Below are 25,487 nucleotides of genomic sequence, written 5' to 3'. Positions count from 1 at the left end.
AGAGGCACGTTTCGTTTAACCCAGGATCACAGCGTTGATCCTGGCGTAAAAACTACAGAGGAAGCATCGTTGGCAAAGCATCAATAAAATGTAACTAATGACTCTGAAACATGGACAAATGGAAAGAAAACGAAGAATAAATCCAAACTGGATTTTCCCCCAAGTTGATACTCCTATCATTAACTGACTGAAAATGTAATTAAAGGCCTAGCATTCCTTGAAGGAATGCATATCACCCGCTGCCTTTCATGCCAGAGATTAAGACTGAGATCATCTTATGTTAAAAAAATGATGGAGTTGTAGCCATTTTGGTGAAACCATGAAACAAAAACATTATGCATGTAGGAGAAGTTACACTCTGAGTTTGTGCTGTGCATGACACTCAGCTACTACTACACCAAATTGTAGCTCAATATCTGTAAATCTGACTGATGACTACATATTGTTAATGAGAAAATCTGAAACAAAGCTCTAGCACAGCTTATTAGTGCTCATAATATGTGTTGGGGATTGGTCTGAGCTACTACCAAATCAGATCTTAGGTTAATATGTATAAAACTGACTGAGTTATAGCTATTTTGGGATATTTTAATGCCAGTGGGCTGTGGCAGCCATCTTGAATTGGGTTGACTCCAACAGTTAATCAGTTGTACATGTACATCTTGTGGTTACTTTCTGCAGGTTTCATTGAAATTTTGTCAAGCGGTTCCTGAAATATTTTGGTAAGTGAGGTGAAGTGTGAGATTTATTTATATAGCACTTTTCAGCAACAAGGCGATCCAAAGCGCTTTACAACAGAAACAAAAACAGACATATGCACAGGCAAAACCACCTGCTTTTCTGTGGCAAGCAATAAAAATATTGTCACTATTGAGGTTTGAGGTGATTGTGGTTGGAAGGAAGACCTAAATGCAGGACATAAGAGTTGTAAGTCAAAACAAACAAAGAAACTTACATGAAACAAAGACATTTTTCGTACATAGCAAGTACCAAAAGGCTCTTTGGGAGTTGTTTGAGAGCCGTTTGGGAACTGAAAGAGCCAGTTCAGAGCAGTGTCTCAGAAGAAGTACAATGTGATGAGTGGTTCTAGAGCTGAAAGAGTTAGCTGAGCCAAATGTTTCAAATCCCAGAAAACAGCCATAACTCCCCTTACTAATTCAAATATAAACCAGACACATCACAAGCTGCACTGACCTGAGGAATAGAGCCTGAACAAGCAGACAAATGAAGGGAGACTGACACAAAGACTATAAATACACATTCAAGACAATTACAGAGGCAAACCAGTAGGGGAAATAAAATTAGATGCAACATGCAAAGACAGACGAACAAAATAACCAAAAGTATTGTAACAAAATCTGAAATACAAGACTGAAACAAGATACATGAACACCAGTCGAGTTAAACTGAACAAAAACAGTTTTAGAAAAAAAAACCTAAAACCACTTGTTTTTAGCCCTTCGAAGCCCCAAATCTCATTCAGTTTTAACACCTAAAGGATTTTGGTGTCTCTAGGTATCTCATCTAAACATCAAGTGAGGAAGTAGCTTTAGTTCGAATGGCATTTCTCCTCCTTAGTGGAGTTTCACAAACTTTGAGAATCCCAACTCTTCTGGCAGCTCTACTGGTGGCTCAGTGCCTCACACTGACATTTTTATCTTTTTCCCTCTGGGCTTGTAACAAACAGTCACTGTAGCTCGAGGCAAAAAGTTCAGTGTTCCAAACATGAAAAGAAACATCCTATTGTAGTTAAACACTATTTAACCTTCACACTCAGTACATGGTGCCACCAGATCTACATTATAACTCTACTACTGGAAACAGTTCTTTAAATCCTTACTCTCTTCTAAATTCACCCACCATTTTTCAGTTCATCAATAAAAAAACAATATTCTGACCTGTGCTGTCTGTTTTAATGTCTGTAAAATATATCTTGACTGTTGGATGAGCGCACACAGTGCAAACCTTACATGACTCCAACCGAGAGTTAACAGACATGATCACCTTGGGAAGTGAAGTGTTGTGGAAGAGAAATGAAAGAAACAGATCACAGGTTGAGGGATTTGCGACTGAAGGATGGAGTGTTGATGAGAGCAATGTGCCAATAATGGAAATACTGACCCACTGTCAGCTTTGTTCTCTGTCAAAGTATAAAAAACTGCATCATATCAGTGTTGTTACTTCTGTTTTCATGCTAAATAAAGACAACCATTCACACAGCTCTTAATTATCTTATTTGTTTAATTTGAGAATAGCTGTTTGAGGTATTCAAGTAATCTTTATTTGCTGACTAAATAATCATTTGATTCATCTTTTAATTAGCTGCTTAATCACCTAATATTTAGCACCTCAAGTTCTTTGAGCACGATATCTTCAGTTGGCTTTCCTGTGTGTATCCACAGTTTTACAGGTACATTTGATCAATTTGACTAATTCAATAATTGATTCAGCTTTCTGACATTTCATTCAACAAAACGCTCCTAAAACCACTGAGGAGTCTCATACAAAAGACCAAATTTCTTGCTCTATATTTAGAAAATGATCTGTTTCCTGCTGTAGAATGACACAGGACTAAAGATGAAGAGCCGTTCTGCTGAAAATGTACCTTTAGTGCTATAAATGAGCCACTAGTGGAGCCCTGCAGTGTGAGAGCCTTTTTTAGTGTTTTCCCTCTTCATTGCTGCACTAGTTGCAGCTCTGATCACACTGTGTCTTTCTTTAACTCAAGTTCAGATTTTCTACATGTTATTTTCAATAAAAACACAGATTTTCACAATATGTTTTATTTCTTGAGATACTGAGACAGAGCCAACAACAACAAAAAACACTTACATTTTATAAGAGCTGATTGAGGCTTCTATACCTGAAGTACCACCCGCGTAAATGGTCAGATGGGAGGATAGGAGCAAAACAGAAAGCAAAGGGTGAGGAAGTTTGTGCGATTTCTTCTGTTGATCGTTATGGGTATTGCGATCTTACTGGGAAATAAAACAGGCGCGCATTGAGCTGTAAAGAGGGCACAAAGGAAATATTGAGAATGCAGTTTCACCGGGATATGTCAGACTCTAGTTTATATAAGTGTCAGACTGTATGGGCAGACGGAAAACTGCATACAAAGCTGTAAGAGTCAAGGTGGGAGGGTGTGTGTGTGTGTGGGGGGGGGGATTGGGGTAATGGCATTGCTTGTTGACAATAAATGGTGTAGTCCTGGATGTGCAATAATCCTAAATGCTACTGAGAAGCATCTATGCACTTCCAGGATGTGTAACTTGTGTTACATTATCAGCTCAGCAACACCAAAGAACCAACACCCCCATTTCATCTCCGTAGATTTGTACTGCAGCAATATCATTTTCACTAAACAAATGGAGTTTGGTTCAGACATTCATGCAAATCATGCAATACATACGTGCAACTCCGCTGTGTGTAGTTGCTGAGAGGACCTAAAATGGAGGCAAGTAGACAGATGAAAAACAAAAACTGAAAACCTTAATAAAAAAAAACAGGCTGTTGATGTGATGAGCCAAGAGGTCTTGTTCACAAATGCCTGCAATTTTAGAACATATTTTTCACATTTTACAAATGTGCTTCACCATTGAGCAAAGATATAACATCATAACTGTAAGAAGGAAGCCACGCAGAAACAAACACACCGTCAGCATCAGAGTTCAAGCTAATGTGATACTCACCACCACATAGCTTTGCACCAAAGACTCTTGAATGTCTTTACTAATTGCTACAAGCTGCGGTAAAACATTTGCATGAAATAAAAACGAAGATATAAACATGAGTTCCAACATTTACTATTTTTCCCCTTTGTAAATACAGGGCACCGAGACAAGGATCACCACTCACATAATTTCTTGACTAGTTGACCCATGAGGGTGAGGATTGCACAGTTCATGTTTTCTATAGTTATTTACAAGCGCAAATAGTGGCAGCGACACCAAGGAATTTTATAAAAGTTCAGCTAAACTGACGGAAAAATGTTTCTAAACTGTGCTCAGATCAACTGGTATCAAATTGTGGAGGCTGGAGTTGTTCTAAAATGACAACAATCTACTTTAGTGTTGGCCCAGCTCGAACTAGATGTTAGCTTGTCATTCTGGTCAGAATTAAAGTATTTTTCTCCAAACTCAGGCCATTCAAAGAGCTATCTGCAACAGGTAAGATATTTATTGTTCACAACTTCCTACTTCAAAATGTCCAAAATATCCCCTATAAGGTTGGTTTATGTGTAGGACAAGTGCTGCTGCTGACACATCAAGATTATTTATTTGTTTACAGTGCAATGCAAAAAACTGATTAAATAGTTTGGGACCAATTTTAAACTGTCCAGTAGATGTTCTCACTATTCCACGGACTTTGTGGCATTTTATTTTGTACACAGTAAGTGAATGAGCACAGCGAGGAAGCAGCTGAGCTGCATGTCTTCTGGCAGTGAGTTGGTGGTGTGATAATGGATGACTGTTATAAGACGGTGCTTTGCTTGATGTGAACACAGTGTTCTCCTGGATATAACAGCAGTGCCACAGTGACGAGTATGACAATAGTGTGAAGGCTGGTTATAAAGAGCCAAAGCTCCCTGTTTTCTCCCTGTTTGCAGTGCATCAAGCTCTGTGCAGAATATACACCCGGCTGTTTACTAACCCAGTAGAGAGATATTTGCCTTTCCTGTTTGTGTGTGTGTCTTTAAAAGGTGAGTCTGGATAGGTACAATAGCTGGTGCATCTGTATTTGTATAAGGTAGTTTCATGATCACAGTCACTACACGATGTTGGTTTTGTTTTTGTTTGGTGAGTTCTGGCTGCTGGTAGATTGTGTGCAGCTCTTATGCAGTGCTTGTTCTTCTTTCTCTGGCTGTTTACTCAGATGTGGACCTCTGGTATCATCTGCCATACAAATAAAATCCTCTTTGTCTGGTGAGCAGACCTGATGAGACTATGTTTGCTGAACACCAGCAGATGCAGACATATTCACACACAATAAGGATGTTTAGCTCATATAACACATTTTTATTGACTTTTTTTCATTTTTATTGACAAATATATTGACTATTTGGGTTTATTCAAATTCAAATTCCACCAACAAACATTATGCTTCTTGTTAAATAACTCATTTTGAGTTTGTACTCTGTCACATGTACTAATATCTTCTTTAATATTTCAAATATGACTCTATTTCCCAAACACTCCACCCATTTATTTTGCAGTTGTTTGCTTTTGGAAAACAGCCTAATTTAACTTACCCTTTCAGCGTTATATAATCCCAGAAAAAAGCTCAAACGTGAGTCAGCACGGCGGACTTTACTGCACTGACATGCAGTTGCTTCACTGTACGCTGCATTCAATTAACTAATGACTCCATCCGTCCCGGCACTGCAAGGATGGCTGAAATGGCGTCCTCACAAGTTGATGACATGTTGATTCAAAACTTTTAAAAAAGCTGATAAACAATGATGACTATTGTAATTTATACATCATGTCAGGAAGCTATATTATCCGTAATGCACATCAAATGCATACATCAAGTTATTAATTAGTGAAAAAAAGGTTGAAGCCCCTTTTTAATTTAACAAAAGGAGGAAAAGAAACAAAGGTGAGTCATGTCTAACATGTTTTTTTATAATTATTTCATCTTTTCATTCTTTATTTAACTACTATCAGATCAATACATTTGATGATGATAACTACTGAATATTGGTGCAATACATTTTTTAACTGAACTTAGTTTATACTTTTTTAAGTATTTCTTTACTTTTAGACAAGTAAATAAGTATAATGTTTACCATATAGGATAAAGTTTTACCTTTTTTCTTTATAACTTTAAGAGTGAATCACATTTCCCCCTTTTGCTCTGGCCCTCTGTTTACACATTCACCTCGAGGACCAGAGGTGTCTCAATAGTTTGTTTTTATATGTAAAGGAGGATAAAGAGACAGTGCTTTTCGGTTCTTTAAACTGAGATTTTTCAAAGTCACATTTCAAATGAAGGATTATGGGCTGCACTAAAGAAACCTACAAATGTAGGTATTTTCTTATAAATGTTTTATTGTCATAAAGACAAATACAACTGTTTAGTTTAGTCATTATCCATGGTTCTCAGGAGAAGGCAGGCAGGTTTTATGCACCCAGAATTCTGCAGGCAAAGCCAAGGACCCTGCAGTAGCAGGATGAACCGAGCTAAACTAAAGGATGGGCTGGAGAGACAGCGGAAAGTCAACAACCTGGGAAAGAACAGAAGGAAACCCTGGGAACATTTACACACAGAGGAGTAATGACAAAAGAAGCTGCAGGTGGGTCAACTGATAACAGAAACCTGTTGTGACAAAAAGGGCAGAAAGTAAAGGTAAAACAAAAACTCAAAGGGAACTAGTTCTACTGGCTAGTGTGTTTATATAACAGACAGAGTATAGATACCCCAAAATGTGCTTTTTAATCCTTATAAAAATCACAGTATTTCTTATAGCACTTTCTCCTGCACTCACATTGGTAACATATGCTGTTTATAATAACATGAAAAAGTAAAAGTAAATAATTTTTCATTTTATGGAAGATTAGCAGTATCAGCATACTGCACGTTGTTTCTAAGAGCTAACCCCGTTGGTTCAGTTCTCACTTTTTAAAGTTATGTTTGATTAAAACTTGTCAGAGATTTCTAACCAATTATATCGCATTCAGGAACATACAAAAAAGTAAAGAACGCGCGCATTTAAACCTGGGTGTTTTGACTTTGAGCTTCAATGCTCAAAATCCACTGAGAGCTTGAGCCGCAAGGAAATTACGATACATGTGCAACGCTTCTCTATTGATATGTGAAGGGTGATTAATGTCACTGCCTACTTCATTGCAGGCAAATGAATCACTTTGTAACGCTGCAATCTTGATAAGAGCTACAGAGAGGGGATCAATAAGAGCGAAGCAGGAAAGTGTGTCTTCAGAGTCTGCCTATACTGATGAAAATGGAGACTTTTTTTCCCACTCATCTATCAGCTTGGTTACTAATCACCTCAGTTCTCTAATTAGCAATGGAATGAAAAGCACTGAAGGTGAAAGTCATAAATACTTAATGCATTTGAAGTGTGCTTTGTTAGAGGAAAACTCACCTGGTTTAATGCAGCGTGCTTCGGTGTCAGTGCTGCAGAGTAAGACAGACACAGTTAGCGGCTCACTGTGTTGTCACATAAAGTCAGACTGACCAAAGGAAACTGTCAGCAGAAGCCAAATTATTAATAGCTTTGACCTTTCGTAGTAAAAACCTGCAAGTAAAACATAAATAAGCTCTGTCAGTGGGAGAATGCCATATCTCGTCTCCCTGATTTTGTACTGTAATTACTCTGCACAAAACTTGTGAGCAGAAAACTACAACTAAAGTAGCAACTAATACCACGTTTCATTGTTGATAAGTTTAATGAAAATGTAATTTAACTTGGGTCCACATCAAAAGTACCAGTTCAAGTAACTTTTTCAAAAGGTTTTTAATTTATATCTCCACTGTGGATGAAAAAAACAAATATTTTTGATCAGGTTTTTTTTTTAATTTATTGATATGTTGATGTGTTGTTTCAGCTGTAATTACAGCTGCTCATTAATATGCAATTAAAATCCATTCAGTCTTCTCGCCGTGGTTCTTAGTGTTTGATTTGTGCCCTTTAAACAGATCTTTTCTTAAATATTTGGGTCGTTTTTTCAAACTGTCTTGGATTGTGCTTTCCCTAATGTTATACACATTAATCATACAATATTCTGTGTTTTTTGCAAGTGTGTTTCATCAATTTGCAAGAAAGTAAAATAAATTATTCCTGCATTTAATTCCCTTCAGAGGGGAAACATTTAGAAGTAGTACATTTATGATGAATTTTGATAAATTAAATATATTCTGTACATTGTGCACAATATATTACAATATAAGACATTCGTCTTGAAGTTTGTATCCTCAGGCCTGTTTTCAGAAATGGACATGGGGAAAAAAAGATGCATGTTTCGCCTCAGAGCAGACTAATCTGCATACTGGTGGTAATATTAACGTTTGTTGCCTCGGGATGTTCCTGAAACAACACAATCCAATAAAACTCTACAGGCATGGCCCATGCTTTTTCTTAGCTTTCACATCTAATAGTTACAAAAATGAATCAACCTCAAACCTTAAAGTAGAAATATTAGTATTGATATCCAATGTGGTTGATGTGCTGCTTTATGTTTTGAGTGGAACTTCTGCGTTTATGAATTATACATTAATTGATGTATCGTCCTGACAATCGCTATACCACAAAAGATGTTAAAAGGTAGAATCAGAAGTGATGTCTTGGTGCAATGATTTGTGAAGGTTTGAGTTCCAATCAATACAGTTCTTACGACCAGCAATGGAGAGGTCAAGTTATGATTGACCTCTGGTGTGTGGATCTGTTATTTTGCCCTTGTCCTACTGGTTATATGGCTGACATTTTTCTTATTCTGACATTTTGTCTTTGCCTCCTAATGTAAAATCCTATAATATATGACCCTTATTTTCTGGGTGTTATCAAAGGGGGGTTAGGGTGGTGTGACACACAGATGGTGATGAGATTGCCTCACAGGGACATGATATGTGCTGTTTTTCCATCTCACTCCTACACCAAAGTCTGTCACTTGCGGTGTACTGCTGAATGCACAGAGACACATTACCAGCAGGTCCTTGTGCTTGTTTGATACCCAGAACGGTTTAAACTGTAAGATAAGAGACAGTTGTTACAAGATCAACTGATTGATAGGTCACTGACTCCCTAACCATGCAGAAAATCAGTCCCAGGACTTTTAGATCTGTGCAAAGTTCAAAACCGAAACAAATGAAGAATAAAGAGCACATTTGAATTAAGTGATTCTCCTAAAATTAGGGCAAAACAGCTTATAATTTACTGCTTATGCAAATTATTTCAGCTAAATTAAACTTTTACGCTCACCTTTTGTTTCTAATGGTAAAGCTATAAAAAAAATAAAATAAAAACAGTACAATCTAAATAGATTATGTTGGCCCACAGCACAAAATGTATATATATATATATATATATATATATACAATTTTATATATTTTTTATATATATTTTTTTACAGCAAAGGCTTTAACATTGTCCTGATTTTATTTTGTTTTTTCTTTTGGGCTGTACTGCAGCCATTAAACAAATTGAAAAAAAGAAGCTAAAGTCCAATTCAAGGAGTGTAGTTGCTGCATACCAGCAGATCAGATACTTTAGGACAATAATCCAACAGGTTGGAGTTTACATATACTGTATATATATATATATATATATATATATATATATATATATATATATATATATATATATATATATATATATATATATATATCGATATACATATGTGTGTGTGTGTGTGTATGTATATTTGTGTGTGTGTGTATGTATATTTGTGGTCTGTACGCTTAAGCACCAAAGCTACTTGGTTAGGTTTAGGAAGCAAAAAGACCTTTTTATGTCTTTAAATGCTTTTTCTGCTGTTTGTGTGCGTGTGTGTGTACATGTTTAAACTTGCAGTGTGATACCTCTGTCAAGTGACCTGGAATATTACCATTTATATTATCCAGTGAAAATGTAAAAGTTCCACTAACTGTTATATAAATAATAAGTGTGTTTTTACCAGCCGTGATGGCCGTCCTCATGGGCAGGAAAGTCAGAGTACAGCTGAGGCCTGGAGGTGTGCAGTTGGGTGACATTAGGGTGGCATCTCTTTTATTTGTGGATTGTTTCAGCTTCGTTGGACCATGATCTAAAATGCCCAGTGGAGTGATTTAAAACTGAGGGTCATTTTTGTAGGTTGTCCGATTGTTGAGTTCGCAGTAGAATTGAGGTTGTTATCTGTATGGAGGATTTCAGACATTGTAGGTTTTCAGTCATGAGCTTTGCTAAAGTAGGGCTGTGTGATTGGTCAGCTTTGAAGTGGATTATAATGGGGGGGAAAAGTAGTCTAAGAATCTAAATTCCTTCTTTTGCATACAATCACCGTGCTTTTACTGAAAGAATGAGTCTGGGGATATAATCTGCTGAAACGAGGTTCCTGAACTTCAAACAGTATTATGGCTTGAGGCACTCTGGGATTTTAGAAGGCCTCATTATTCAAATCCTGGATGATTGCTGTCTAAAATTAAATGCAAAGGTAAACCTATAGGAAACACAGCAGGATAATAAAAGGCCAAGCACTTGTTGCTCATATAGAAAGAGCCATAAACGGTTTCTGACCATGTGAATACAATTTTAGGTATTTTACGTAAACCTGTGCTTGTTTTGACACATTTTTCTGTACTGTTTGTCCTTCCTCCTAAAGATAACCAAGCAGCAGCTTCAGCAGACCAAGGATCGCTTCCAGGCCTTCCTCAATGGAGACACGCAAATTGTAGCTGATGAGGCATTCATCAACGCTGTGCAGAGTTACTCTGAGGTACTAACACACTTTATAATACACTCACAATTACTATTTTTTTTCAAGCACAAGGCTTATTACCTAGAAATTAATGACTGCATTTTGCATTCTTGTTACATATCTCATTAAAGCCTTTGTCTTGAGCCTGGTGATGAAAAGCATTTGTTGATGTATACGTACTGCATCTTCTTGATTAAATCTGTGCACGGTTTTAAACCAGTATGAAAAGTCAAACTGCAGTACTGAGTTCCTGTGCCACTCCACGTCAAAATGCCTGAATTCAGAGGGCCGAGTGGTAAAATGGTGGTGGAAGCTTTGCACTGCACAGATTATGAGTCAGAGCATGTGGTTGACACAGTCATTTTTTTCCCCCAAGCCTCACTATTCAATCTGCTAAAATCATTATCACCATGCATTCAGTACAAAAGACTTAAAAGACTTAAAATTAAATTTGATACGTTAACAGCTAAACATAAAATATTAAACCACAAAGCTAAGGAATGATATCAGGTCACACATGTATATTTTTTTATAATTTAAGGACCTCTGCAGTTTGTGACAGCTGAAACGGAGTGTGTTTAAGTTGGTTTTCTTTAATGCTAATTTGATTTACATTCTTCATAGACTGTCCTGTTAATCTCTGGTGTACAGTTATATGTAAACAAAGACTTTTTGAGGAGAGTATGATCCCTGCTTAAGGACATTTGACTTGCACTTATGTGCACTATTACTTTCTACTAAATGCTATAAAAGCATGAATAAAATATAGAGGAGTGTGCAGTAAAATATGGCTCCTAATAAAAATTTTAAAAGTAAGTTATGTAATTCATAAAACTTTTTAGTTTGTTCTTACCCTTAAATGTTATATAGGAGTGAGCTGTAAATGTTTGCTGCCACAGGCAGCAAACATTTACAACAGCATAGACAATAGCATAGAGCATTTTTAGTTTGTAAAATGCAGGTTTTATATATAAAAATTTCCCATAAAAAGATAAAATCCGCTGCAAGAGTTTCATACTGGTTTAACTCCTAGGTTGCACTTAAATAACAAAAAGGCATCATGCTTAAAATGACAGTGGCTAGGTTTAAGAAATAAAAATACTTTATTCAAGGTTGAAAATACATTAGATTTACAGCTAATATTGTAATGAGACTTAAAAAAATATCTGGAACAGTGTAGGCAGGGTCTAAATCAGGGGTCTCCAATCCTGGTCCTTGAGGGCCACAATCCTGCATGTGTTACTTGTTTCCCTGCTCCAACACACCTGATTCAGTGGTTAAATTACCTCTTCATGTTCTGCAGAAGCCTGTTAATCACCTATTGATTCAAATCAGGTGTGTTGGAGCAGAGAAACAAGTAAAACATGCAGGATGGTGGCCCTCGAGGACCAGGACTGGAGACCACTGGTCTAAATGAACTCAAGGAATCCAGGAGCAGCATAGAAAGAACAAACACCAACAGGTGAACCAGCTGGGTTAACAGAAGATTTGACAGAAAGCTAATGGGGAAACCAGAGAGCTAATGTACTGCGTAGGGTGATTACAGACGACAAACAGGTGAGTAAGGAGCTGAAAACCAGGACAGCTGAGATCCTGTGGCCAAGGACCCCAAAACATGACACAGCAAAACTACAAGACTGAAACTATAATTCACAACAAATTCATTTGAGTTTAAAAAAAAATACAGTGGTGAATCTAAAATACTTTTTTTCTTCTGAAACAATAGATGTGCTTCTGCAGTCATTAATTTTTATAGCTCTCATAAGTTGTGTACACTACCAGATTTCAAAGCATTTCTGAAATGCTGGATAATAACTCTGAGTTCTTAAAATAAAGATAATTTAAAAGTTATGTTAATTAAATTCTAAATTGCTAAACTTTTGTCTAATTGCTAAAGTTTAATGCACTGATGATGGCAGAACACAATGTGTGCAGTAGCATTGGTATAAAAGGATGTGTTTTATGTCCTTGTTTACAGTTTATTGATGTTTTTACTCTATCCATTTTTCCATGAATAAAAGCAACATCATTTTGACTTTTCAATTTAAAGGCTATTATTAGGGGCAAAATTCTGCTGTATTTTCCAGAAAATAATTCCTTTAAACACCATCATCTGTAGAAAAACCAAAAGGACGAGCAATAACATCTATTTCATGCAGGAAACCTTTTTTTCTTTTAAATGGAACATCCACTAAAGACCAGCAGGAATGCACCAGCCTACTTTGATGCTTTTAAAAGCTGCTTCTTTGAAGCCAGAGAACAAAATGTGACTGTCACTGTGACAAATGCTGTCAGCTTGGATGGTTGCTTCACTTGATGCGACGACAGTATTGTTTTTTTCTGACTTTGTTCGTGTTAGCCTGTTTTTACCAAAGGCATTCTGCCTCCTGCTAAATCGCAGCAATACGCAAATGTTTGCATGATCATTCTGCAACATTTTCTTCATTTAATTTTGCTGAAGCACCTCTGCTGCTGATCTCTTTAATTTGTGCTGCTACATTTGTTTTCCAAGTTTATTAAAATAATATCTTTAAATATGTAATGGAGGGTTCATCTAAATGTATAGTAATTTGCATAAATGTCAAATAGATACACGTCAATGCAAAAACAAATACTAAATCCTTTTTTTCCCCCTTTTGTTTTAAAGAACCTAAATTATTAAAATGGAAAGGACAGCAATTTAACTTGTAGTGTTTTTCCCTTTACATAACAAGTTAATCTTTTATATAACCCTTTCACAGTCCAGCTAGTGACACATATTTCTCACCACAGGTGTTCCTAAAGAGTGACCGTGTGGCCAAGATGGTCCAGAGCGGCGGCTTCTCAGCCAGCGATTTCAGGGAAGTGTTCAAGAGGCACATTGAGAAGCGCGTTCGAAGCCTGCCAGAGATCGACGGTCTGAGCAAGGAGACGGTGCTCAGCTCCTGGATGGCTAAGTTTGACACCATTTACCGTGGCGATGAGGATCCACGAAAGGCTCAGCAGAGGATGACCGCCAGCGCGGCTTCTGAGCTGATCCTCAGCAAGGACCAGCTGTATGAGATGTTTCAGAACATCCTAGGCATCAAGAAGTTTGAGCACCAGTTGCTTTATCAAGCCTGCCAGGTGAGTTATTGAACCTGCACGTGACATGTCTCAGAGAGTTTGCACATAGTCCTAAAGTATTTAAAGTTCATATCTTTTAAAGCAGCATTCACTTAATGTCTTACCTGTTGGAGATAGTTCTTTGAACGACCTGAATTAGGAGAAATGGAGTCTAATTCTGTCCAAATTGACAAGCTAAGAGCTAGTGTGAGTGGGGTTAAAGACCAAAGTGGATTATTGCCATCTTAAAGCATCTCAAAATGATTTTTTCACCCTTAAACTGCAAGTTTTGCTTCAAATGATTATTCCAGCAGAATTATTGTGATGTTCCTGCTGGAAGTGTCCCAGGCTGCTGCTAGTTTGTGCTTGCGAATTATAGGAGAATTCTTTTTAATTAGTCATGCAATGCCAAACTGACAAAAATGCAAACGCATGAATCACTAATGATTTTTTTTTTTTAGATTGGAGCTGTTTTAGGATGGCACTAATCCACTTTGGCCTTGACCTTGCTAGAACTAGCACTTAGCTTGTTAATCCTGTCAGAGTGAAACTCTATTTAACCACCCAGTTCAAAAACTTAAAAAGATCTGCAGTATCGCTTTAAGTGTTTGCTTAGATAATCAATGCATTGGTTTCACGTTTACCCTCCTGTTGATGTGATTTTCCAGATATTTTTTTGTGTTAGATTTCCCCTTTCCATAACATGACTACACCTTTGTGATTCAGCTTTCATCTCACCTTACAGTTCATTCAGTTTTACACTAGAACATCTTGTTCTTTACCTCTGCTAGCATGTTAGCCGAGGCATTAAAAGGGGTTGCTATAAAATCGAATAAGTATCCTCGAGATATATCCCTCGATACCAGGCCAGTAATACTTTATTGTTGGGGACATATGTTGAGATTGCTGGTAGATAATAGTAGACTCTGGGGTGCTTGTGTCAGACATAACTCTCCTTCCCTTGCTGTCTTTACTGCTCTCTGTGGGAATGCTGAAAGCAGCAGTAATGTTATCTTTCTACTGGAGATTGATTAAAAGTCTTACCCCAACAGGATGTGGAGGAAACCTCTGACACTTTTACATCTATTTGGCATTTACTGTACAAAGTCTATTCCCTTTTGTTTTATTTAGAGCTGATGGGGACACCTTTGAAACTGCATTTTTAATTTTTCTTCTTTTCATCAAATTGGTTAAAGAATTTGTTTCAGCTGTCATTTTCCTTGCAGTATTTTCTCATGTAGAGATCTAAGCAGATGCCATGAGTTGCTGTTAAACAAAGTAGACGGTTCAGAATTGTTTGAATGTCTCAGATGGCAAAAATCAATATAGGTTCTGTTCTGCATGAGTGTTCATTAGTGTGAACCTTCTAATGCAGAGGTGCAATACATCACCACAGCTCTCATATCTAGAGTGTATTTTTCCTCCCATTCCTTTGAGGATGCCTAACCTAGTTTTTCTTTCTTTCTGATTTATGCTGGCTGCAGATTTGCTAACACAGGTTCACAATCTGCATGTGGAACACAGGACCGTTCCTCTGAACATTAAGCTCCAAACAATAAGGATCTCCTGGTTTACTACAGTGACTGCATTGCTCATGCTGCAGAAATACATTTGTAGCTTTGCACTGTAATTGTGTGAGAAGTGGAACATGTGAGTGGACAAAGCAACATTTGCACAGCAGGCTTCATTTCTTTTTGTTTTTGCATCAACTGCTTCCCCAACTTCATCTGTGTTTGCTGCAGTAATGAATATATCACATTGTACTAATGGTCCCTTTACGTAAGCCATCAGCCTTCACATATTGCCCTCTAATAACCAGAAAGAAGATGAAGCAGTCCACTCGGTGTGTTGCAGAGCTTTCAGTGGCTCAAATCAGAGGCCAGTGTGTTTTTAGCTGTTATCACTGAGAATTTATATAGTTCTACAGTGACATCCTAATTGTCAAAAAGATATTCTTGTCTATTTATGTCTCATGTTAGAGTAAAACCACCCTCAGCTATACTTACAGACTTATTCAATTGGTGCAACCTGCTTCAGTGCTTACGAGACTCTGAGCCTGCCTGCTTGTTGAGCCACAACATCATCAAATACCTGGAAGAAAACATTTGCGATCAAAACAACCTTGATTTTTTTTTTTTTTTTTTACTTTACTTAATGTTCTTCCTTTTGCAAAGTTTCTGCAATAAATAAAACCTGTGCTTGGCATGATTGTAAGATTTTATTTGTCATGCAGTAAAAAATAAATTAAAATGAAAATTAAAGGACTGACTAAAAGCAGCTGCAAACATCAAGTTCCAGGGAGAGGATAAAACGAGAGAACCAGTATTTCAGTAGCTTTCATTGAACATTTTTAACCGAGTGCCTTTACTACAATTTTGAAAGAATGACATAATCTGAACAGCGTAGATCAGACTCATTCGTCTCTCTGAGACATCTTAATAGGTTTCCTTTTCAAGTCATTCACTCTGCAGTTCTACTGGAACTTTCTAACTACTGAATTTGGGCACACAATGTCTTCAACTAGTTTTTTATCCCTTTCTAAAAACTTTTGTCCTTCTAAATGCATTCAGGTATGTCTTTTTTCAGGTTTTATAGGTGGTAAACTGTTCTCAATGCAAATTTGCTTATAAAATATCATTCAGACTTTGTGCCAAGTTTTTATTTTTTCAGCAAATTCCACTTAGTTCTGTGTTACATAAAATATAAAATATTAGTGCTGAATATTTAATGTAAAGTACCGCTGCTCTCCAACCAGATCTTTCCAGCTCTGTTCAAGGTAGATCTTCAGAACTCAGGAGCCGCTCCTCACAAAACAATACAGAGTAATTAAATGTAAATTCTTTCACTAATCAGTTTTTTAATCAAAAGAAAAAATTGCCAAAATACATGTGGAGCTTTAATAGCTTATATATGTCTTGTCTGAATTGATATATACAGTTTTGAAGAATTTTCTGTAATGCAGCAAAGCACAAAAAACAAAAGTGTTCTGACCTTCTACTTCTGCAGCACAGAAAAATTCAGCATGATGTGAAGATAAGGAGGCTCGGTTGTGTTGTGGCATAACATAACCTAAACATAGATCTAAAATGTTAGGTGTTAAACAGTTCTTGTCCCAACTGTTTTTAAGTTCCTAAAGATAAATTAACAAAAAAAAAAAAAGATAAATTAGACATCAGAACTGATATTCATTATCATCATGGTGTGTCTGTATCCAACTACAAGTAAAAGCCCGTTATTTTCAGGTCACTGACAGAGACGAAAAACCTTTCAAACCAGATTGCGTTATCAGAACCAACAACTGCAATTCTTCAATTGTTGCATCTGCTGATACGTTTTCTTCTAAATGGCTTTTAGATTGTTTCACCATGAGTAGTTTTTAACACTCGACAGATTTTTAATCCAAACCAACCGATATTTATTCACACCGTGTGAGCCTCATTCTCATAAAAATGATTCCCTAATCTCAGAAGGCTGATTGAATTACCCGACCCTGGGTGACAGAGTAAAGCACAAGCACATCAGGATGAGACTCCCCCCATGCAGCCATAAATCATGGTCTGCTTCACAGCCCAAACTGGCAAACTCAAATCAGCTTTGAAGGAGGCCCCTCCTTTTCCTCTTCAATTTGTCTTGTCAGCAACTGTTAGTTGGGAAATGAGGCCTGAGCTCTTCCTGGTTTAGCCTGTAGCTGATATAATTGCGTAATGGAACCTCTTCACTGCACACAGGATTGGGAGAGGATGAGAGCATTTGCTGCGCCTGCCGAGCCACCTCTTAGCTGAAAGAGCGGTGGTGGTAAAATGCAGGGGAAAAAGCTTGACTGCCTCTGCTTTATGTGTAACCTGGACAAGATGTCTTAGAAACAAACAAACAAAACACAGGACGATTTCTTCTTACTGGTTTAACATTTTTGAAATTAAAAATCCCCTTCTTTTCCATGCTTTGCATTGCTTTTTTTCTGTGAAAAACACCACACCTTAAAAAATTAAATTTTTGACCAGTTGGTTTAAGGTTAACACAAAAACACAATGAATCACCTCCTATTTTCCTTTTTTGTGGCATTTTGTGTAGATAGCAGGCACAGAAAAGGATAAGGTTTTAAACAATGGGTCGTCCACACACAGGAATAGTTTTCGTGAACATGCAAAAATTTTGTTATTGTTTCAGTCTTGCAACCACACAGAAACCACTTTTTAGGAGCCCCAAAATGTTTTAATTTGCATTAGCAGGGTTGTATTAGCTAAAACCAGGGCTGAATTCGCATTAGCATAAATAATATTCAAATAAAAATGCTAAAATAGAAAGCAAAAAGCAGGTTTTAAAAGAGTTGAACACAGCTCCATTCATTTTCAATGAGAAAAAAATGGTTGAAAAAGCTAAACATTTCAAAAAGTATTATTTGCACTAAAACCAAAAGTCATAGCTGGAATGTCATTAATGAACTGAACGTTTTGATATAAGAGTTATTAATATAGCACAAAAATTGCAAAATGAGTTAGATGCTGAAAAAATGTATGGAATAATTAAAGTAACAGTAAAATATAACAGATGAAAGATAAAGATAATAGGTAAAAGATAATACAGAGAAACAAAAAATGGTTAGTCTGAATGCTTTATAGGTTTTCCCCCAGCTGCTTCGACTCCTCCAGGTTCAGGCTGCTGCCTGCTCTTTGTTCTTTACAAGAATTCACCCTCCTGCTCATGTTTGGTGTCTGCTGCTGATGTCTCAGCAGCCACCTGGGAATCTGTCATCAGCTGGGCTGTTAACTACCCGCCTGCCTCTCCCCACCTTTAACCTGCTGTCGTCTCTGCTAACACAAAAGCAGTGTCACCCACAATTAGCTGCAGCACAGCTGCCCACTTCTAAAAAAAAGAAGAAAAAAAACTGTGAGAAATTTGCCTTTTAGCCAGTCTTTTATTTTTTATTTTTGTTTGCCTGTCCACCTGTGTTTTTCTGCAGGTCACTGACGTAAGTGACCTTTCAGTAGTTGTTTGTTTGAGTCCTTGAAGCTCAGTAGGTGCTGGCCATAGGTTCACATGTACCACCTTCAGTTGTCCTACTTTTCCACAACAGTCTATTTTTAATTTTGTCCAGCTATTTATGGCTGCAATAGAAAACATGAATCCATTTAGCTTTACTTTACATGCTCTTACAGATGAGCTTAAATCTCCATATGATCACACTGTCTGTTTCTTTTCTCCTGCTGCCTTCTGCAGTATCAGGTATCAGTTACAAAGGATGTAACAGTCTTGAATTTTCTTGGACATTCGGGTTAAGGTCTGTTGTGATTCGTTGGTTTTGTGGGAGGCGGGAGGCACACAGATGGGACAGTAAAAATGCACTGTCAGATGCTGACAGGCCAAGCTGCCGATGTCCAGGCATGACACTGACAGTTCCTATGGGATTGTACATGTCAGATGTCGCTTGCACCACAGTCCAGTGGTGCCCATAGCTCAGAGTGTTTTGACACTAGATTGCCAGCGACGGGGAGAAAGGAGCAGCTGAAGCCCGGCTTGAGCTGGAATGCAATCAGTATCAGTCACTGTTATGGATATGGGGATGTTGAGCTCGTTTTTTCATTGGACATAACGGTAAAAAGATAGAGAAGAAAAGCTCAACACTGTTTAAGAATCACTCGATGATTTGTGCTGAATGCCGCTGTGCTTCCTGTGCAGACATTCTGCTGCAGCTGGTGGCAAAGTCTGATTATGTGCTCTACTAAACAGGAACTCTGGGTTATGTAGCAGGGTGGCTGTTCAGTGGCCAATCCTGGTAGCACACCAGACCTAACAGTTCATGCTTACTGTCCTTCACTTAAGATGCATCTGGCTGACATCAGTTTACAGCTTGCACATCAGTGAACAGAATCAAATTATATTATAAAAATTATAAAATTATTCCTCTGATTTCATCCCTATATATCATGTAAACTGGTTGCTTTTAGGCAGGTTTACTTATATAGACCCACTACTGTATCTGCGTCTTTCCTTTTCCTCGCTGTTTCTAACTTAGTATACTCCTCCCCTCCTGTTTACAACTTCACCTGGATATCAGCTCATTCTCCCTTAAAAAGGACTGCTGGAAGGGGCATAAAATCAATATGGTAAAGGTTGAGAGACGAGGCCCGTTAATGTAATGGGAATGGGTGAAATACCATAAGGCACAGAGAGGTCAGCTCTGGCATGCGTCCCAGGAGCAGGAGGCCAGAGGAGTTTGGAGCACTGCATTACAAACAAAATCAGGCACTCCACTGCAGAAAGTACTCCGTTGTGCAGAAAGGGGATTTTCTTGTTGGTGATAAAATGCTGCACAACCATTTGTCAGCACACCATTCTGAATTTAATTACTCAAGGGTTCTTCCAGACAGTTAGTTGACTTCATGCTGCATGTCAGTTATCATTGAGTGGCCATGTCCACCCACAAGCTCATTCTGTTTACCGCAAAAGCAGTAAATTCCCAGTGAGCTTTCTTGAGCTGAAAAGACTTCTGAACAACATTTCCATTAACATCTAGGATAAAACCAGCCTAAATCAGTCTTAGGAATGTTCATAAACTAGACTTAGACACCGAGTAGACCTCTACATTTATCCAAAACTAGCAAGTCAATAAGCACCGGTCATGTTAGGAATCAAACTCAAGATCTCCCTTGCCGCTCAGTGAGCCGTCCAACCACACAGTCAGAATAGCCCTACTACAGCACAAAGAACCGCGAAGAGCCCGTCTGCACAGCAGTTCAAGCCATAAATTGTAATTTAGCTTGAGCGATTGTCAATTTCTTTTATAAATCCAGCCCACTCTTTTGTAACATCTTGGAGGGATTTTGTCTAAGGTTGTGTAAGGTTTGATGTTTGGCATGTTAAAAGGGTCCTGTTTCACTGCATGTTTTCATCTGCCAGTACAGCACTAAATGTATATCTGTATCTTCATACCAGCCACTTGTTTTCAGCTGTCAACAAAGCAAAGCAAAGTGCTTAAGTTTTCTTGATATACTGATGCTTTACTTCCAGTTTTCCTGCTTGAAAAATGGGTTAAAAATGTTATTCAGCTATTAGACCTTAAATCAACATTTCACATCAGTGTTTCAAACAGTCTCACATCCTATTAGTGGTTTGCCTTGGTAGGATTCGATAAGTGACAAAAAGTCAGTGTCTGAAGTTTGACCTCAAGTAGGTCAATCTCAGCTAAAAGCAGACCTCTATTCATCAAGAATGACTAGCTTTGGTTGTCTGCAAAACCTAAACTCAGATTTTAGATATTTAGACATTCTCTTAACCCCAAAATGCTATGTAATGTAAAATCTCATCTCCTGAGTCGGTAAGTAATAAAATACCAAAATGTTGCACCACTAAATGCTAGGCTCAGTTATTTTAGAATCTTTATATGTATATGTATTGTTTTGGCTTTTATTGCACCTTTTCTGAAACTTTAGTGAAAATAACACATCAATATTATTCCAATAGTTGTTTCATTATCACATCTGGTGTTAGTCTCGCTTGTTCAGCTAGACTGAGGTCTGTTGACTGTGAAGGTTGTGAAGCATGTTTTATTCTAATTAGATTATTTAGCTGCTTTCTTTCTGCCTGGTAGATAGGATAATTATGGAATAATATATTAGTACAAATGTTGGCTTTCATAGGAAAAAGGCCATCTCTGAAAACAATTTTTGAATTGATTTGTAGAGACACTTAATTCTCAAACACTGTCAACCTCACAGCATACCACAGCTACCACTCTTAATACTGGGGTCAAGGTTTCAGTTTTACATCGTAATTCCTACTGTTGTTCAGGTCATGTAAAAATAAAAGCAGGAATTTTTTTCAATATAAGAACAAGCTAAGTTCTTTTTTTCCAATGTGAACTCAGATCCCGCTGCTGTGTGAAATGGTTTACGACACTTTAGGTGCAACAGTGCTGCAGATTTGTCTTAATCAGGCCACAGACCTCATGGAGTACATGCTGCTGACTGGTGAGTCACAGCATCAAATCTGACAAGAATGAGATGTTTTGGCTGAGAAAAACAAAACTGAAGGAATGTGAAGCATACATAATCAGGGAGCAGGACAGAAACATCAGACATCTCCACTGTTTCCTTGTGTCATCTAATATAAAACTCATTTTTATTGTGGATGTAGAAGAACTACAAATGTTTCTGCTTTTCATCACAAGGGGGCAAAAAGACTATTAAATCTTTTAAGCCTTCAGCAAATTTCGGTTCATACGAATTCTGATGACTTCCTGTTTTTGTCACATTACGCCCAAACTGTTTTTTCCGCCTCATCGCAGTCAAAAACTCACCATCGACATTAGCTTTGTTTTTAGTGCCCTCTCAGCTTGGTTGTTTTAGGGAACAGAATTTATTTCTGATTAAAATCAGCATGATAAGGAATAATTCAGAGCACTTAGCACTTCTCAAAAATGAAAGTCTCCGTGGCGATATCGTGACATGCTTTCTGGGAGCCAATGCTGAAATTCTTTTTGATTCTGGTCATGATTGTGTTCCGCATCATGTTACTGTGATTGCAGTTAGAAGAAACTGGAGCACTGATGAGCCTTTTTATTCCTTGGTCTACTATTTTTCATATGCACTGATTTGCATGAGGACCCTCTGGACTCTAAATAACATTTACTTGTAATTCCAGATACTTGTGGTCCCAGGTCACCTTTTACAATAAAGCCATTATCTGGATGTTTCAACTTTGCTCATGTGAAAGAACCAGAAGAGGAATATAAAAATCAGATTGTTTTTATTAGCTGGAAAGTATGGCAAAGCTTTAAAAAAATCCTTAGTTGTTTTTTTTCTTTTGGCTGCTCCCCTATGCGTGGGTCACCACAGCCAGCAAACTCGCATGAGAGATTTGGCAATAGTTTTATGCCGGATGCCCTTCCTGACGCAACCTGGGCTCAAACCAGCAGCCTCAGGATCACAGGACTGCAGCACTGACCACCGATCATTACTAATGGAAGCTAATTAGACAAAGAAATTAAAGCTAAAATAATTTCCTAAATTAAAAGCTGCAGCGATTCTGCGAACAACATCTGGTTTGATGTTCCTTTAATATCTACACCAGCCTAAGAAAAGTGGTGGTGTGAAATACAATGTTCTCAGAAAACCCGTAATTAATCTATTAAGTGCATTTTGCACTGCGGCCGACATAAATAGTTCTCCGCAAGACACTGTAAAAAATAAAGCGGTAAAAAATATCTAAAGCTGTTGCTGTATAAAAATAAAAGTCCCTAAAATGTTGAAGAAACTGAACTGAAACTGAATCATGTCTAAAAAAATGTTAGAGTTCATTTATGTCTACATTTAAGGATCTCTTCTGTACAGCAGCAGTCTTAAATATTTTACAGCTTTATTCTAACTGTGTCTTGTGGAGAGCTATTCACGTAGCAGAGCACGAACTAGCTTAATTAAACCATTTTCCCGAGGGCGTGTTTTCAGTTTTACATGTCAGAAAGAGGCAGAAAATGATATGAAAAAAGAGGGAAGGAAATGGTGCACTCTTGCACTTTAGTAACTTAGTTTTAAAATAACACAAGTCAGATCAAGGCTTGTATCAAGATAGATTAAAAAACCCTGAAACCATGACAGGCAATTATAGTTAGATTATTCCACATTCACATGTACTGTGATCCAATGAGCCACCGAGGCTTCAGTAGTGTCCTTTTGGTGTTTACAAGAGAAACAGTTTTACGTACTTTCAGAATGTAACAGTTCCTCATGTATGAACTAATTGCTTTTGTTTGTTTGCTTAGATGAAAAGCTTATTTCTTTTTTACGAGTTTAGGGGTTTCTTCATTTTATTTTGCTGCCGACAGCTGTAGCTGAAAACATGGAGTGAGGTTATGGAGACATTGCCCACATCAAGGTTGCAGCATTAAAAATTCATACCAGTTTGACAGCACTCCCAACAACAAAACTAGGCTTTTTCACCAGGGCTTTTTCAAGATTTACTGTTCTTTGCGGCCATTTACCTCCGAGTTCAAAAAGTTTTCGAGTTGCAAATCCTCATTTCTGTAATTCAACTCTAATGTTTTGCCCATAGCATTAAAGGGAAAATTCAATGATTTTCCGCATCAGAGTCTCTGGCGCTTTAAAAGATATATAAAAAAAAAATCTCTCATGACTTTAGAGTTTGCACCAAAAAATCTGAGACCTTTCCTTAAGTAATGTAGTGATGATTTTATTTATTTATATATTTTTAAATATTGGTGGTCTTAAGAGCTTAAACAAGAGCTTTGTTTTTTGTGGTAGTTTATTACATTTATTAGTTGCAGGCCACAAGTTCAACAGGGTACAACAAATCTGGAGAAGCTGTGGCAGAAGTGAAAGAAAAAAACAGTGTATATAAAGAATATTAAAGTATATAAAGAATTTATGATATTGTAGCATCTGCACTCCTCTCTTCTGATCATGCACAATCACCTCAATGTAGAATAAACACATAGACTACAATGCTAAGTTATATCAAAATGGTATCAAAGAAAGAGAGAAGTAAACTTCATCAGGATGCATTTGTATGCAAAATGCATTAAAAATGTACTAGCAATACACACACACACACACACACACATTGATATATATATCAGAGTAATAAATGGGATGAAGAATTATGGGTTTTAAGGAGCTAGCGTCAGTCAGAGGCAGAAGCTGGTATTAAAGAAGCGTGGTGGTTATCTTAGAGGAAATGCACCTTTTGATGGCTGGAATGACACAGCAAGTGCAGGAAAAAAGGATGACCAGAAAAAGGAGTGTTATTAATCTCACAAGCCTAGCATGCCACTCTCCAGAAGTGAGACAGGACCACCAGTTCCAACCACCAGAAATGTCAACATCCTGGGCTTTGAGGTTTGCCAGGAGACAGTTCAAGCAGTTGGTGGCAGAGGTCATGTTTTCCTGCTCCGTCAGGGATGGAGGTGCAGTACTGATGTCCTATGACGTGACTCCTTGTGAAGCCAGAAGTAAGTCTAGGGCCATCTGGTGCTGTGAAAGCATATTGCGCATCGCCTTGATCATAGGTGAAAGGTTTTGAAATATTTCAACAATTACAGCAGTCATATTTTTTATCAGTTTTAGGAGCATTATTAACAGCTCCTCACCATGGAAAAACACCAGAGATGAAAATCTTTCTTGTCTTTCATTTTGCAATGAGACAAGCAGGGCAGGAAGTGAGGATAGTTGTTAGTTGTGTGGAAGAGTGTGTTCAAGACGTTACATGAGGGCTTCACCAGACAAGAGTGCATGTTCCTGACCAAGCAGGTGTAAGTGTTGGATAAAAGTTAGTTAGTTCCACATCACTACACAAAGTTCTGAATGCTAGATCCCAGATCAGAAGGCCAATAACTATTTCCAGCAACATTCAGATGCAAAAAAAAAAAAAAAAAAATGAAAGGGGGGGGTTTCTTGCCCAAAAGCAGGCGAGGGCCAGGTGGGATTATCAAAAGGACATTCAGCACATGAGGCTCTCAAGATTCTGTGTGGTCAGCAGGAAACAGAGCACACATAAAAAGATGAATTGTAGTCACAGTCCGTTCCAAAAGAATGCAGTTAGACGATCCAGAATCATGAAGCAGGGGTGTTTGAACATGTGGAGCATGTGACAATGACATGAGCAGTGTGAGAGTGTGTTGGGGAAGGAGTGGGGCTTATATGGCTGGAAAGGGGCACAGATACTACAACAGTAATATAATGAAAATACTTGTGAAAAATTGCTGCCTAACAGCTAATTGTTATCCATATATTTGAGTTTTGTGGGCTGTTAACAGTCCCTGTTCCTTTTGGAACAGCTGGAGGTCTACAATCCATCGTTGATCCATTTTGTGGTGAACTTGGCTCTCACTCTCAGTCCTGGGATGAACAGTTGGATGTACAGGTGCTGGTCATAAAATTAGAATATCATGAAAAAGTAGATTGATTTCAGTAATTCCATGTAAAAAGTGAAACTTGTATATTATATTCATACATTACATACAAACTCATATATTTCATT

At 37.7% G+C, this 25,487-nt stretch overlaps 1 protein-coding gene across 12 annotated transcripts in view; it reads left to right on the top strand.

Annotated features, from left to right (window-relative positions):
* The window catches only part of cadpsb (Ca2+-dependent activator protein for secretion b), an 85,882-nt gene that overhangs the window by 9,705 nt on the left and 50,690 nt on the right, over positions 1-25,487 (top strand). For 11 of the 12 annotated variants that reach the window (XM_037975218.1, XM_037975217.1, XM_037975216.1 and 8 more), the window contains exons 2-3: positions 10,317-10,430; positions 13,185-13,517. In XM_037975218.1, coding sequence (XP_037831146.1) covers positions 10,317-10,430; positions 13,185-13,517 — 447 coding nt within the window. Of the gene's footprint in view, positions 1-10,316; positions 10,431-11,814; positions 11,970-13,184; positions 13,518-25,487 lie in introns of those variants that run through there. The other variant, XM_037975220.1, reaches the window with a different exon arrangement.

The sequence above is a fragment of the Kryptolebias marmoratus genome, linkage group LG4 (genome assembly GCF_001649575.2).
Source record: "Kryptolebias marmoratus isolate JLee-2015 linkage group LG4, ASM164957v2, whole genome shotgun sequence".
In the NCBI taxonomy this organism is placed as follows: Eukaryota; Metazoa; Chordata; class Actinopteri; order Cyprinodontiformes; family Rivulidae; genus Kryptolebias; species Kryptolebias marmoratus.
Note: the sequence above shows the minus strand (reverse complement) of the source record. Positions and strands in the feature narration are given on the sequence as shown.